General features: G+C 39.8%; 1 protein-coding gene across 1 annotated transcript in view; it reads left to right on the top strand.

Moving 5' to 3' along the window:
• Positions 1–1499: 1499 nt before the first annotated feature.
• Positions 1500–13707, top strand: part of CCDC141 (coiled-coil domain containing 141) — a gene marked incomplete at both ends in the record, with an annotated part of 195486 nt that continues 183278 nt past the window's right edge. The window contains 2 exons of the mRNA XM_079709970.1: positions 1500–1601; positions 3989–4111. Of these exons, the coding sequence (XP_079566096.1) occupies positions 1500–1601; positions 3989–4111 (225 nt within the window). The remainder of the gene's footprint in view (positions 1602–3988; positions 4112–13707) is intronic.

Genomic DNA, 13707 nt, shown 5'->3' with positions numbered 1-13707 from the left:
CCCGAGCTTGTTCCAAATGCTCCCTTTCTGGCCTCAAGTAAAGTTCCCAGAGCCCAGGAACTGGGATCCAGGGTGGTTTCCTTTCGCTGGAACAGCAGGCAACTAGGTCATGGCTGCATAACTGCAGAGCAGCCAGGACATGCTCTGGGAAAAAAAATAGTTGCTGAAACCAAAGTATATGTAAAAGCACTATTTCCCCTTTGATTCAAGAATATTATCCTGAACCTTAGCAGAACAAAACAGTGGTGCTGACTCAGCCTTCTGAATATTGGCCCTGAACCTGACCGTGCTTTTAAATTGAGCTAAGGGTTTAAACAGCGAGTGGACTCATTTAACTCTGTTTATTGCTATATCCTCTGTTCTGGCTTTGTTCTAGAGACTTCCTATGGCTCCAACAGCTCTGGAGTCAGTATCTCTGATGTGTTTGCATCTGACCTCTGACCTAAGCTTCAGGGTTATTTTCAGCTGTTCCTTGACAGGGAATCCAACAGCTGCTGTTTAATACCACCGACAACTTGTAACACACACTGAGTTTCTAGCAATAGGATTAATCTGCCGATCCTGGGCTCTGATTTAAGCTGTCTATAATTTTCCTGCACAAGGCATGGGGGAAAAGTAAAAACCGAATCTGAAGTACAATGTTATCCTTTTTTTAAAAAGTGTAGCAAAATATACCTAGTGTTAACCTTTAATCCAAAAAACCCAAAACATTTTCCTGCTGCAATTAAAAGTAACAGCAAAGTATATTACTTCCTAGTAGTTGTGGCAACTGAACTTGAAAATACTGTTCAGTGGAGTAGATGGTCTTAAGGAAATCCTGACTTGGTAGATATCTATTGATAACTGCTCATTGAAATATTTTTTAAATGTCCCTAAGAAATCTGAGACTGAGAAAATGTGACCATTTCATATAAACTTCATTTGACAAAAGGCAGTAAGTTTTAGGAAAACATTAATCCAAAAAGATATTTCAAACAATTTTATGGCTTAATCCGAAAACAAATACCAGAACTTATTTTTCAAGTACATTTTTGGGAGTTTTCTTTGCATGGAGGAGACTTCAAAAATTTTGAAAAGATTGATACCCAGGTTAATGACTGGCTGGTTTCAAAGCCCACCAAAACTGTATAGATTCAGTGGCTAAAGTAATTTGGGTTGTGAGGATGTAATTCTTTTTCCATTTGCTATCAAACATCAGCTGATAGAGAGCTAGAAGCTGCCCTCTGCATTTAAGATAATGGCCAAAATAACAGGCGTTCAGTGTTACCATACTAGGGGTGTGGCGATTCTCTCCCGTTCTTTCCTCCCTCTCTCATGATAAACTCAATGGGGTTGTCTATTTTTAACCTCCTGTTCTTTCCTTTTGGCAGAGTAATCAGTGCGAGGGGAGCTCTTTCCCTGCATGAATCCAAGTAACCCCGGTGGTTGCCTTCTGAAATGACCAGCAGACACACATCTGTACGGAGGCTGCCCAAAGCATAAACTGGTTCTAATGTACCATGTCCAGCCAAGGAAGTCCTGGTGAGGAGTTTTCTACGACAACAGTCAGTTCAGTAGCTGTGCAGGCTGGGGACTCCAAAATCGTTATAGCCATCATAAAGGTAAGCTGACAACTTCCTTTTTTCTGTGTAGCTGTGGGCTTCTTGCTGTGTGCTGATAATCCTAAAGAACATTCCACACAATCGGCAGTACACGGCATATAGAAAATAACCCAGCAGGTACATCTTATTGCTTTCTTAAATTGCAACTAAGAGAAAAACCTCTAAGTTTCAGCCAGTTGCTAGAGTTTCTCTTTCAGTTAGCCAGAAAACCTCTATAAGCAGCTTGATTTTTCTAAAAAGCAACAACAAACTTTACCATATACTTTCAGTTTGGTTTTTAAAGACAAAGCATTTGTGATTAAAAGTTCGTGATTGCCAGGCTGGGGTCCAGTGGACCTGGGGAATGTCTGTGATTTTTGAGAGTGTATGTGATGAAGGAGGGAAGAGGAGGGTCCCAGCAAATAAGGGGTGGCATTGTTTTGGCATGATGAGTGCAGGGAACACCTAATAAGAGACTGTGACACGTGCCCTCTGCAGCTTTGGTTCTGACATGGTAAAGGCACTAGTAAATCCTTGTCACATGGTTGGGGGAATAAAGACCCTACCAGGGAAAGTGCTGAGGGCATGTGTCAAATTTGCCCTTAACGGCGGGAAGTTGAAGCCACTTGGGGCTTAAAGGTTTTTGCATGTTTTATGTCAAACAGTTTGCTCATTTGCAAAGGTGACCACACACCTTTAGGTTGAAGAAGGCATCCATGATTTTATTTCCTATGAATATGTCCTGTAAAAATCCCTGAAGCCTTATGCTTGGATTTAGACAACTCACCACCTCAGGAATTCAGTGTTTAATGAAGGGAATTCAGCAAACAAGCTGGTGCTCACCACAGCCTGTTACTTTCAGGGCCCCACCAAGCTTAATTGAATGACTTTTCTGGCCTTTTGTAAGAAGCATAGACGACAGACCTGTTTACTTTCACTTAATTGCTGCGAACTTTATGTTAATGTGAAAATTCGTAACAGGAAAGCAGCACTTGACATTGAGCAAAATGATTCACTCTAGAAGCACTGAATGCAAAGTGTGCCTACCCAGGCTGATTCCCCAGGGCTCTTAAGACTTGGTCTACATAAACAGAACCTCTGCTGTGTCCCTTGACCTCTGTTCTTTTCAAGGGCAATGAGTGGACATGGAAAGAAGCCTGAAGCAAAAGTAGCAAAATTGATAATTTGTGTTTGATTTTATGATGCTTTGAGTAACTGCAAATTTCAGCAGAGAGGGAAAAGAGGAAAAATTACTGTTTTTAAAAAAAGTTAAATTTTCTTTCCCTTAAATATGAAACATTTCTTAGAGTAGGATGAGGCAGAATGCATACAGAGTAAATGATAAAAGAATCAGAGGTAAATTGACAGTGAGAAAATAAAACCTCTAAAATTGTACTGGAAACTCTTATTTTAACTGAACTGTGTTTCTAAGAATGTTCCCTCCATCCTCCCTCCCCAGCTCCCTTAGCTCACTGCCATCCCATATGGAATAAACCCCAAGCTATTCAAAGTGGGAAGTCCATCTGAAGGGAGTAGAAGTGCCTGTGTCTGCTCTATATGGACTTCTCATTTCTAAACAGTCTCAGGGCACTAATGATCTAGAATAGACATGTGGTTTCTCATTTCTCTTCAGCAATTCACTTAGCCACGTGCACATGCCTGATAGCAGTTCCTTTTGCTTCATCGGTTGTTTCTTCTTAGGAAAGCAATTCCTTAGGAAATGCAATGATGAATTATATCTTGGAGCAATGAAAGGGTCCTAAGTGTGGAAAACAAGCTGGCTGCATTCCAATAGCAGTTGTCACACATCTAATTTCACTGACACTTTTATACATACTTTATTGAATATGCAACAACAAAATTTGGAAAATATTGTTTTAACTTAGGAATAAGCGAAAAATCAGTTGCTTCATCTGCTGTTTATTCTTTCTGGTTGAATCAGCAAGGTCAGTGTAAAGACACTAATCAGCCTACATTACATTTATGAAACCTTTTCCCTTTGGTGAAGTTTACACCCTACTTGCTCAGATCACTATTTTTATAGAGTTCAGTTTTGTGAGTGAGAGAATGTAAAAGTATGTGAATTATTCTATAATTTTGTACTCTTCAATAATACATAATTTACTGTATATATTCCTCATTTGGGAATTTTGAATTTAAACCCAGTATGCTAAGAGAAAAGAATTTATCCTAAGCATAAAAAAAAAAGAAGGAAAGGCAGGGCATGGATTTCTGTTAGACCTGTTCTATTTCAATTTACGTAAGGCCTATCTATCTCTGTGGAAAGAATAAAGTGTTCACAGTGTAACTGGAAGCTTAAAAAAAAGAAAAGAAAAAAAAAAGGAGAAGGGTGAAAGGGGAGGAACAAGAGGAACTAAAAGTGCATTTTATTTCATTTTTATTTTTAGTGTGGCAAGTGGGTACAACTTCAATTGGCTGAATCACAGCCCAATCTTCTGGAAATTGGAAGCAATCAAGATGAAACCAAAAAACTTCTTCATGATCATGAACTTCTTTTGGCCAAGCTCAAGGTAAGATATTAAGATATGAAGCAGATACAAAATTAAAAAGAAATAAAAAGCTGTTTCTTACACTTCCTCTTGATTCCCCTGATGCCACTGGCCTATGGCCAGGTTAACATAGTGCCAGATAGGTAATGGAAAAACACTATAGTTATTTATGAGCAAACACCAACATTGGAGAGAAGTAACAAGATTTTTTTTAAACTTTCCCTAATGTGATAGAAAATATGGAGTGATAATGTTTTCACTGTGGAGAAATAAGTACCTTTTTTTTTCCTGGCTGCCTCAGTGGAAAAAAAAAAATTCCATCATTTTTCCATTTCATGCAACATACTGTCAAGCCACAACAGATCCAAACTTCCTATTGTTAATGAGACCTGCTGGCAAAAATAATATAGAGGCTTTTTCCCTCTTGAACTATTGAAAATATCTGATTTTATATTTAATATTAAGAGTTCTTGACACCAAAGAATGATTTTAATAAACAGAGTCATTATTACCTACATGTTGTGGTTATTTAGTTAAGAATCTAAAAACAGTGTTGGTTTGAGATTGCCAGATAAGGTATCTAATCAGAGACAAGAATGTAGTTTGTGGGGCCCTGTGCAAAGTGAAAATGTGGAACTCCCTGTTCAAAAAGCAGGAAAAAGCTTTTTCTTGGCCTGTCATGGTGTTTTTTTAATCTGCTATTTAATGTCTGGCTCCTTCAGCCATGGGGATATATGTGGGGTGAGTGCAGCCCCTCACAGGCACTGGGCCTCAGTCCCAGCTCAGTGCAGAGGGTGTGGGCCTAACCCCAACCCTTCCCAAGCTGTGCTCTGACCCCTGCCAGGGCAGATGACAGAGGTCACTGAGCAGGGGCGGGGGAGCAGACAGGATAGCAAAGAAATTCTCTCCCCGGAGGGCAGGACCACACGCGAGATGAAGCTCCCATGCCCCAGCACTTCCTCTGTTGTCCCATCGGACTTCACTTATAAAACACACAGTCAAAGATAAAATCGTTAAGAATTTCAAGACAGTGACAGGTAAGACGCTAAACTCCAAGTGGTTTCTCTGTCTGGGAATGGAGCCCTGTGCAGCAGCCAACTCTGTGAGTAATAACCCTCTTAGGCAAATGAATGTCATCACCTAAGATCAAAGAGGTTTGATTAAGAAGGCTGCAATGACTAGATGTTCTGTGTCTTTAGTACTTTAATATTACTGGCGTCTTTGAACATCTAGGCTGGAATTTCCACTTGCTTCCTAGATTTAGAGGCAGATCTGTTCTGCTTCTGACATATACCGACAGCAGTAGTAAAAGTAAAAGGGTAAATCAGACTGAGAAGTTGAAGAAAGAATTAGTACTGAAGCAGGGGGCTATTAGAATCCAGAATTTATTCTCCTGTGTAGACAGCTCCTTGCTCTGGGCTCTGGGCTGTCTTTCAAGGAAGAAATCCCTGGTGACCAGGAAGTCCTTTGTATATCTTAAAAAACACATGATGATGTGAACAGTCACTGAACCAGGAATCAAAAGACCTATGTTTTAGCACTAATTGTGCTGCTAACTAGTGTCGTTTGGCCAACAATTCAAGGTTTTGCTGCTACACAGAAAGCTTAATATTATGAATTGTGGAAACCCAGCACTTCCTTGCAATTCTTGCCCATCCACAGAGGTTTACTTTCTCAAGGTCTCCTGTGTCCCCAGCCCCTTCATATGTACCTGCTGACTGTTTCTAAAGTTAACCTGGATTTGAAGCTACGTCCCTTCCCCAGGTCCCGCTAGCAGTTCATGCCCAGCCAGCACTTTCGGGTACACTGATGAACTGTGAGTGGTGGGGAAGCTCACAGCAGTCTGGGTCTCTCAGGCTACCTCTTTCCCCCGCCACAATCCTATTCCTGTCCAGGCCCACAACTCCAGGGAGAATTCTTTCATAAGCAGAGCAGTTCATCTCTCCTTAACAACTATGCTCAAATTTGCATACCTACCTCCATTCAGGAGCTCAGCTGGAAAAGTGTTTTCCATCAACAGGATCCATCTTTAGAAGGTGCTTGTGATTCTCAATTTTAAAGTCTTGTCCTTTAATGCCAGTCTCCTGGCTATGGACTTGCCTTCTGGACTTCACGCTTTTACCTGTAAAAATGATTGGGAGAGGATGAATCAAAGGTTCATATCTACTGCCGATCTTACCATAACAAGCAATGGAATAGTGGGACCATTCTGCCTCTCTGCACGTGGATCTAGGAACATGAGGTCTCAAGTAAAAAGGCCTTTTGGCTTCACGCAGGCCTCTAACCATGACCTCTTAATGTCTATCTCCCATACCCTCTCCCACCCCACCTTACCCAACAAACCAGCCACTTACCCCCAAGAAATTTTAAGTAGTAGCATCGTTTTGGTTAAAAAAAAATCAAGGAGTCTGAAGTCTGTTTCAGATTTGCTGACAAAATACTTTTTTAAATAAGAAACGTGTGAATTCCATATTGCAAATGGATAGAGCACTAATTTAATCCATGTCCTAGTTATTATGCTGTTAGGGTAGGTACAGTCTTAACCTGTAGCAGAAAATTGTTGTACCAAGTCATTTTTAATGTGAGCTTTTTGAATGATAGGAACATTAGTAGTTCAATAAGCCAGTAATATTTCATATTTAATGTTCATTCCAGTCCTTTTCCTATGCACAGGGCCCTGGGATTTGTTCTAATTATAAAGAAGAATGTACTCTTAGGAGTGTCGGGAGGGTGTAGGAGTTCTGTGCTGAGTCCGCTCTGCTTTGGGCAAAGCAGATAGACTCTCTTGTCTCAGGTTCTTTATTTGAAAAATTATTATTATAACAGATACCCTTAAACACCTAAAAAGGAAATCTGGGGGAGACATGCAATGATGTATAGAAGTGCTTGCTATTGATAATTAATATATCAGAGAAATTTGGATGTTTAATTTGATAGAAAAGCTATTTTCCGCCTTCCATTGAAAAATATCTCAGACCATAATAATTTAGACTAAAGGGGAAAATTCTGGAAACACAGAATTTTTATGAGTGTTTCTAATGTTGGTTATGTCTTATACCCCAGAGATCTGATTTTCCTTTCAGCAGGGTACTTAACCATTCCTGTGGAGTGTCCAGAGAAAAAATATTTCCCTATTTTCGGTGGGGAAAACATAGTCATGTGGAAAAAGCATTCATTCCTTAAAGGCATCTAGATTCCCAAACCAGACTCGATTATTTTTAATGAGAAAAAAGAAGTTCAGGAGAGGGGAGAGGGAGATGTAAGCAGGTAACAAAGATCTGTCTGTGGCCACTGTCAACACTGTATCCTCAGGTGGTCAAAGAGGAAAAGAGGGGTTGGAAATGCCTTACGAATGTTGCTGAGAACGTTCTATCCCTCAGTATCCATCTTGCAAGTAACTACATTGCTATTGTGCAAAGGAGTTACAACTGTAAGAACCAAGAAAACCTCTGGACCCTAGCTCCTGTATTTGTATTTAATATATGATATTAGCATTCAGTGAAGAATGACCTTTTAAAGTATAAAAAACTGAAAAATTTCACCTCTGACTTGACTCATAAATCTATCAACTCCCTGATTCTGACTAAATCTCTGACCCAGTGAATGTTTATTTTTGTCCTGTTTCTCTTTACTTAGTTAAAAATGAATAGTCAAAATGTATTAGTAGTAAAGTTTAAAGTCTTACTAAAACTTACTCCTTAAATAAGGAATAGTGTGATTTTCTGCTGTAAACTGGAATATTTAGTGTGAATACATTATTTTAAAAAATTATTATTGTGGTAAAAAATATATAATATAAATTTGCAATTTCAACCTTTTTTTTTTTTTTTTTTTGCGGTACGCGGGCCTCTCACTGTTGTGAGAGACTCCGCCTCTCCCGTTGCGGAGCACAGGCTCCGGACACGCAGGCTCAGCGGCCATGGCCCACGGGCCCAGCCGTTCCACGGCATGTGGGATCCTCCCGGACCGGGGCACGAGCCCGTGTCCCCTGCACAGGCAGGCGGACTCCCAACCACTGCGCCACCAGGGAAGCCCTTCCCAAACTTTTTCATCACCCCAAACAGAAACTCTGTAGCTATTAAGCAAAGACTCCCTCCCACTCCTCCCTTCCCTGGTTACCTCTAATCTACTTTCTGCCCTTATGAATTTGTCCGTTTTAGGTATTTCATGTAAATAGAATCATGTAATATTTATCCTTTTGTGTCTGGCTTATTTCACTTAGCATATAATGTTTTCAAGAGTCATCCATATTGTAGCAGGTATCAGAACTTCATTCCTTTTTATGAATGAATAATTTTCAAATATATGGATATTCCACATTTTACTTATTCACTCATCTGTCCATGGACACTTGGGTTATTTCCACTTTTTCAGCTACTGTAAATAATGCTACAGTGAATGTTGGTGTACAGGTATCTGTTTGAGTACCTGCTTTCAATTCTTTTGGAGTGGAATTGCCTAGTCATAGGGCATTTCTGTGCTAACTCTTTCAGGAAACACCAAAATGTTTTTCACAGCAGCTGCGCCATATTACATTCCCATCAGCAATGTACAGGTGTTGCAATTGCTTCACATCCTGGTTAAACTTGTTATTTTCTCTGTGTGTGTATGTGTGTGTTTAATTATAGCCATCCTATTAGATGTGAAGTGATATCTTGTGGTGGTTTTGATTTGTATTTCTTTAATGACTAATGACATTAAACATCTTTTCATGTGCTTACTGGACAATTCTATATCTTCTTTGGACAAATGTCTATTCAGGTCTTTTACCCATTTTTTAATTGGGTTGCTTGTTTTTTGTTACTGAGTTGTAGGAGTTCTTTGCATATTCTGGATATTAATTCCTTGTCCGATATAGGATTTGCAAATATTTTCTCCCATTCTGTAGATTATCTTTTCACTTTCTTGATGATGGTCTTAATAATGTATTTTAATAAAGTAAGTCTGTGTGACTTGAATTATATATATTTACATATTAGAGAAAATTTTATAGCATGTGTGTTGTGAATGTGATGGAACCCTTTAGGACAGTATTGGAAGAGGACTAACCTATTTTACATTATCTATGTCATAGCCGTGTTTTACCCTAAATGTTTACTTCATATAGGAGATTAGTTTTCCCTCCTTCATGTTTTCCTATAGACCCACAAGTTAGGGAATTCTACTCTCTCAGAAATGTTGCGGATGATGCTTTCACCCATGTCTTCTCTTCCCTTCTCTTCCTTTAGGAGTGAGGGGGGTGTGCTACCCAGTTGGTGAGACTAGGGGAAGAAGTGGCCACCATGGGGAAGCCAGCCTCAAAGGCTCGCTCTGCAGACTCTTGACTACCTGTGGGCTGTGGGTTCTCTATTCTCTCTGCTTCTGCATGATTTGGCCAGATGTCCCTATGTGGAAGAGGAAGGCCACAATCCAACCTACACAGAGCAGCCAAATATGTGTCTATACCTCAGACCCAGTTGTCTCCATAGGCAGGTCACAAGGACTAGATTTTTAAAGAGAAAAAGTAGAAAGTCAAATCAAACCCACCCTCCAGTCCAGCTTTACCAGTAGTAAGAGCAGATATTTTGATCCATATCTGACCTTGATGTCTATTTCTCAGTTGATTTGGAATCTTGAGGAGAGAGAGGTGAAATTAATTGGCACCTTCCAAATTCCAACACTTAATTGATCTTTGGTTCAAAGGGATCTGTGTCTTAGTGTTCTATACATGTAAAGTACCTGGCATATTTTCACTGATCATTTTGACAAAGGTCACTGAAACAATGTGGGAACAATGCAGGGTTCCTGGGGGAGTGGGAACTAGTGGGCGGTATAATTTCTCTTTTAGGCTTTTGAGAATAGAGAACTTTTATATTTAAAAAACAAAAATAATATTCTCACAACTATGAAACAGCAAAACTTCCCAGTGATTTTTCCTTGGCTGACTTAACACTTTCCTAGTGTACAGGGTATTTCTTTTCCCAGATGTTCAGTTCCAGTGAATAGTATGGAGCTGTGGAGTGAAATAAAATTCGAATAGCATTCTCTGTATTTGGAAAGTGTCATGGGCAATCTTATAAAATATTGTTTTTATAAGATAGGTTGGTTTAAGAGGCTAGAGAGTCCATGAAATAGGCTTCTCAGACATGGAGTTAAGGCACATTAAGATTGCAGATATCACAAATAATTTGTTACTAGTTTGGGCTAAGCCGCAGTTCAGAGGATGTCCATACTTAACGAAGTGTTGATACAAGTTGATTTACTAGAGGGGAAGGAGTTCTATAAGGAGCAAATTTTGTTGGCACAGAGCCTAAAGAGTACAAAATTTGGAAAGGATGCTCTCTATCTTATCCCTCTCTTGGTTTAGCAGTCAAGGTTGGGCTCCTTGGCTGAAGTTGAGGGGCCTGTGGGAAACATGAAGCACTCATCGTATTGCTTTGTGGCTGGGACACCAAGTGACACAAAGTCCACAAGAAGAGAAGCATCTTCCACACTTCTGCAAGGAACAGAGCAGGGCTTGGTTATAGCAGATACTGACAACTTTTTTGACAACTCTAAAAGGACCCAATATACAAGAGGATTACGGTAGATTAAAAATGGCCATAGAGTCTTTGGCACTCTTCCCAGTGAGAGGTGGGGTCTATGTTCATTCCGTTAAAACTGGTCAGACTCTGGGACTGCTTTGAGCAAAAGAATACAGCATAGATGATGTGGTGCCAGTTTCCAGTCCAGTCTCAAGAGACTGGCTGCTTTCACTTCCTGTAATTTCAAATAGTTGCTCCTGGAACCTAACCAACTGAGTACGTCAAGGGGCACTATGGAGAGGCCCATGTGGAGAAGAACTGAGGGTCCCAGCAACAGCTCTGGCTGAGATCCTGGCCAACAGCCAACCAACTTGCCAGCCCTGTGAGTGAGCCATTTGAGCCAGCTTGAAAGTTGATTCTCCAGACCTGGTTGGGCTTCCAACCTGACCTATGTGGAACAGAGGTAAGTCTTACCCACTGAGCCCTGCCTGAGAATCATGAGCACAATAAATAATTGTTATTTTAGGTCTTTAGAGTGTGCAGTGGTTTGTCACACAGCAGTAGATAACTGGAACAGAGGGCAAGAGGAACGGTGACATCCTCTAGGGATTTTGAAGGCAACACTCATGAATGAAAAGAGACAGGCAGAAGAAAACAAGAGTTTTCATGGAGAGGTAGTTGAGAAGCAGAACTAAGATTCTTTAAAATGAAAGATGGTATGATAAATAAGTAAATAAAAAGAAAACTTTGAAGTTTGTGAATGATCTACTTTTGGAAAAATGATTCTGAAAAGCAGATGCAAAGATATCTATTATAATGTTAGTCTCTTTGACTTGAATTTTGATATACTTTCTTGATCAGGAGGAAAAAGTTTGTAGTTATGATTCAGCACACAGGGGTGTGCACAGAATATTATGGGTATATTGTGGAAGGAATGACTAATTCTGCCAGGAAAACTGGGGAAGCTTGACAGAGAAGGTGATTTATGAGCTGTCCTGGAGGTGAATATGAGTTTTCCAGACACCACTGACCGATTTAAAGGACAAACAATGAACTGGAAGGAAAATATTTGCAATTTATATGACAGTCAAAGGGTTATACTCCTGGGCTTCCCTGGTGGCGCAGTGGTTGAGAGTCCGCCTGCCGATGCAGGCAACACAGGTTCGTGCCCCGGTCCGGGAAGATCCCACATGCCGTGGAGTGGCTGGGCCCGTGAGCCATGGCCACTGAGCCTGCGCGTCCGGAGCCTGTGCTCCGCAACGGGAGAGGCCGCAACAGTGAGAGGCTCGCGTACCGCAAAAAAAAAAAAGAAAAAGAAAAAAAGGGTTATACTCCTTCATGTTGATAAGAAAGACAAATAAGCCAAAAATAAATAAATAAAAAATAGACTATTCACAGAAGAGAGGCAGATTGCCAATAAACATGTAAAAAGAAGCTCAATGTCAATAATGGCCTGAGAGATGAAACTAAATAATGATAAAAAGATAAATTTTTAATTGCCTATACACCATTAAAAGTTTAAAATATTGATGACATTCAGTGATGGTGAGAATGTGAGGAAAGGGGCATTCTACTATACTGTTGGTGAGAATTTGGATTAACACAATCATTTTGGAAACTAGCAAGCATTAAAATGTAAAATGCTCACATCCTGAGACTCAGCAACCTCACCTCTGGGAATTCATCCTTGGAAATGAAAGCACTAGTAAGGATATAGATATGAAGATGCTTTGCTATGATATTAAGCATCTTTTCACATGTTTTTGGTAGAATAACCTGACTGGAAACAAAACAATGTCCAACCATAGGGGAATAAATTTATAAGCTGATTATCTATGCTATTTTTATACTGTGGAAGAGTATGCTGAGCCCTAGGACTATTGCTGTGACATAGATGAACCTGTGAGTGTTTAAACCACTGTTGATTGGGCTTTATGTTATTTGTCACCAACATATTCCTATTTGAAAACTTGGTCAAAAGTCAGGATCACAACTAACATTTTTGAGGTCATAGGCCTGTAGTTTCCAAGCTGTTAATTATTTTAAAGTACTCCTTTAAAATATAAATCTACAAGCAAAAATTTTTAATGGAAAGTAGAACCCATAGTCCTTATTAGTTATGAAAAGAGGGTCTTGGTCCAAGATTTGGACTGACAAGGCAGAACTCTGACAGTTCAAGAAATATAAGTGAGGTGTAGCAGAGGTAAGATGGTAGCTGGTAGCATAGGACCCACTCACCCCCACTCCCAATCTTCAATATACTGAGTTAGATTAAATGTCAGGGTAAAAATATTCCTTTTTCATTCTATACAGAAGGCAACAGATACTTCTGCTCCAGAAAAGCCATAAGTAAGTATTGTACTTAACCAAGGATGAGGGGATTTTGTTTTGTTTATTTGTTTTAAGTCTAGTATGACTCCTACCTGATTAGCCTTAGCCAGAATGCATCTTTTCTAAACTCTAGACTTATCTTAGATATACTATAAGTATAAATGTTTAAAACTCAAGATGTTTTCAAGTAACATGGCTATATCATTCTCATGACAAGTTCATCTAGCTATTAGTCCTCAGAAGAATACATCAAACTTCTGATTCTGTGGTTAGCTCTGATCTTCAAATTACCTGTATCCTCTGTCTCCCACCTAACACATATTTGAAGTTCAGGGACTTGAGTGAGATTAGAATTTTTGTCTTTTTTTTTTTAATGTCTTAAAGTTGGATACTGGTTCCAGTTCCAGGAAAGATGGAATAAATAGCCTCCACCCTGTCTCCATTAAATGCAACTATAAACCTTGGCAGTATGTATGTGTGCTGAGGATGCTGAAATGGAGGGACTAGCACGTAGATTAGGGAAAGAGACCAGAATTCCAAAGACCACCAAGCCAGCAGTATTGTTTTTTCTCTCTTCAGTATTACCCAGCTTGGATTCAAAAGCAAGTTGACACTCTGAAGTATGCATCAGATATGGACAGAAAATGTTCCAGAAAAGTCTTCTCTTTCAGATCTGAGCACTAGAAAGAGGACTTCTGTGAGTCAGACAGAAAGGGAGGAAATACTGTGCTTTTGCTTTTGCTTTGTGCTTTTCTATTCTCTCTGCCCCAGCCCAGGCAATCC

Source organism: Hyperoodon ampullatus, assembly GCF_949752795.1.
Source record: "Hyperoodon ampullatus genome assembly, chromosome: 8".
In the NCBI taxonomy this organism is placed as follows: Eukaryota; Metazoa; Chordata; class Mammalia; order Artiodactyla; family Ziphiidae; genus Hyperoodon; species Hyperoodon ampullatus.
The sequence above is the reverse complement of the archived record's forward strand: the minus strand, read 5'-3'. Positions and strand labels throughout refer to the sequence as shown.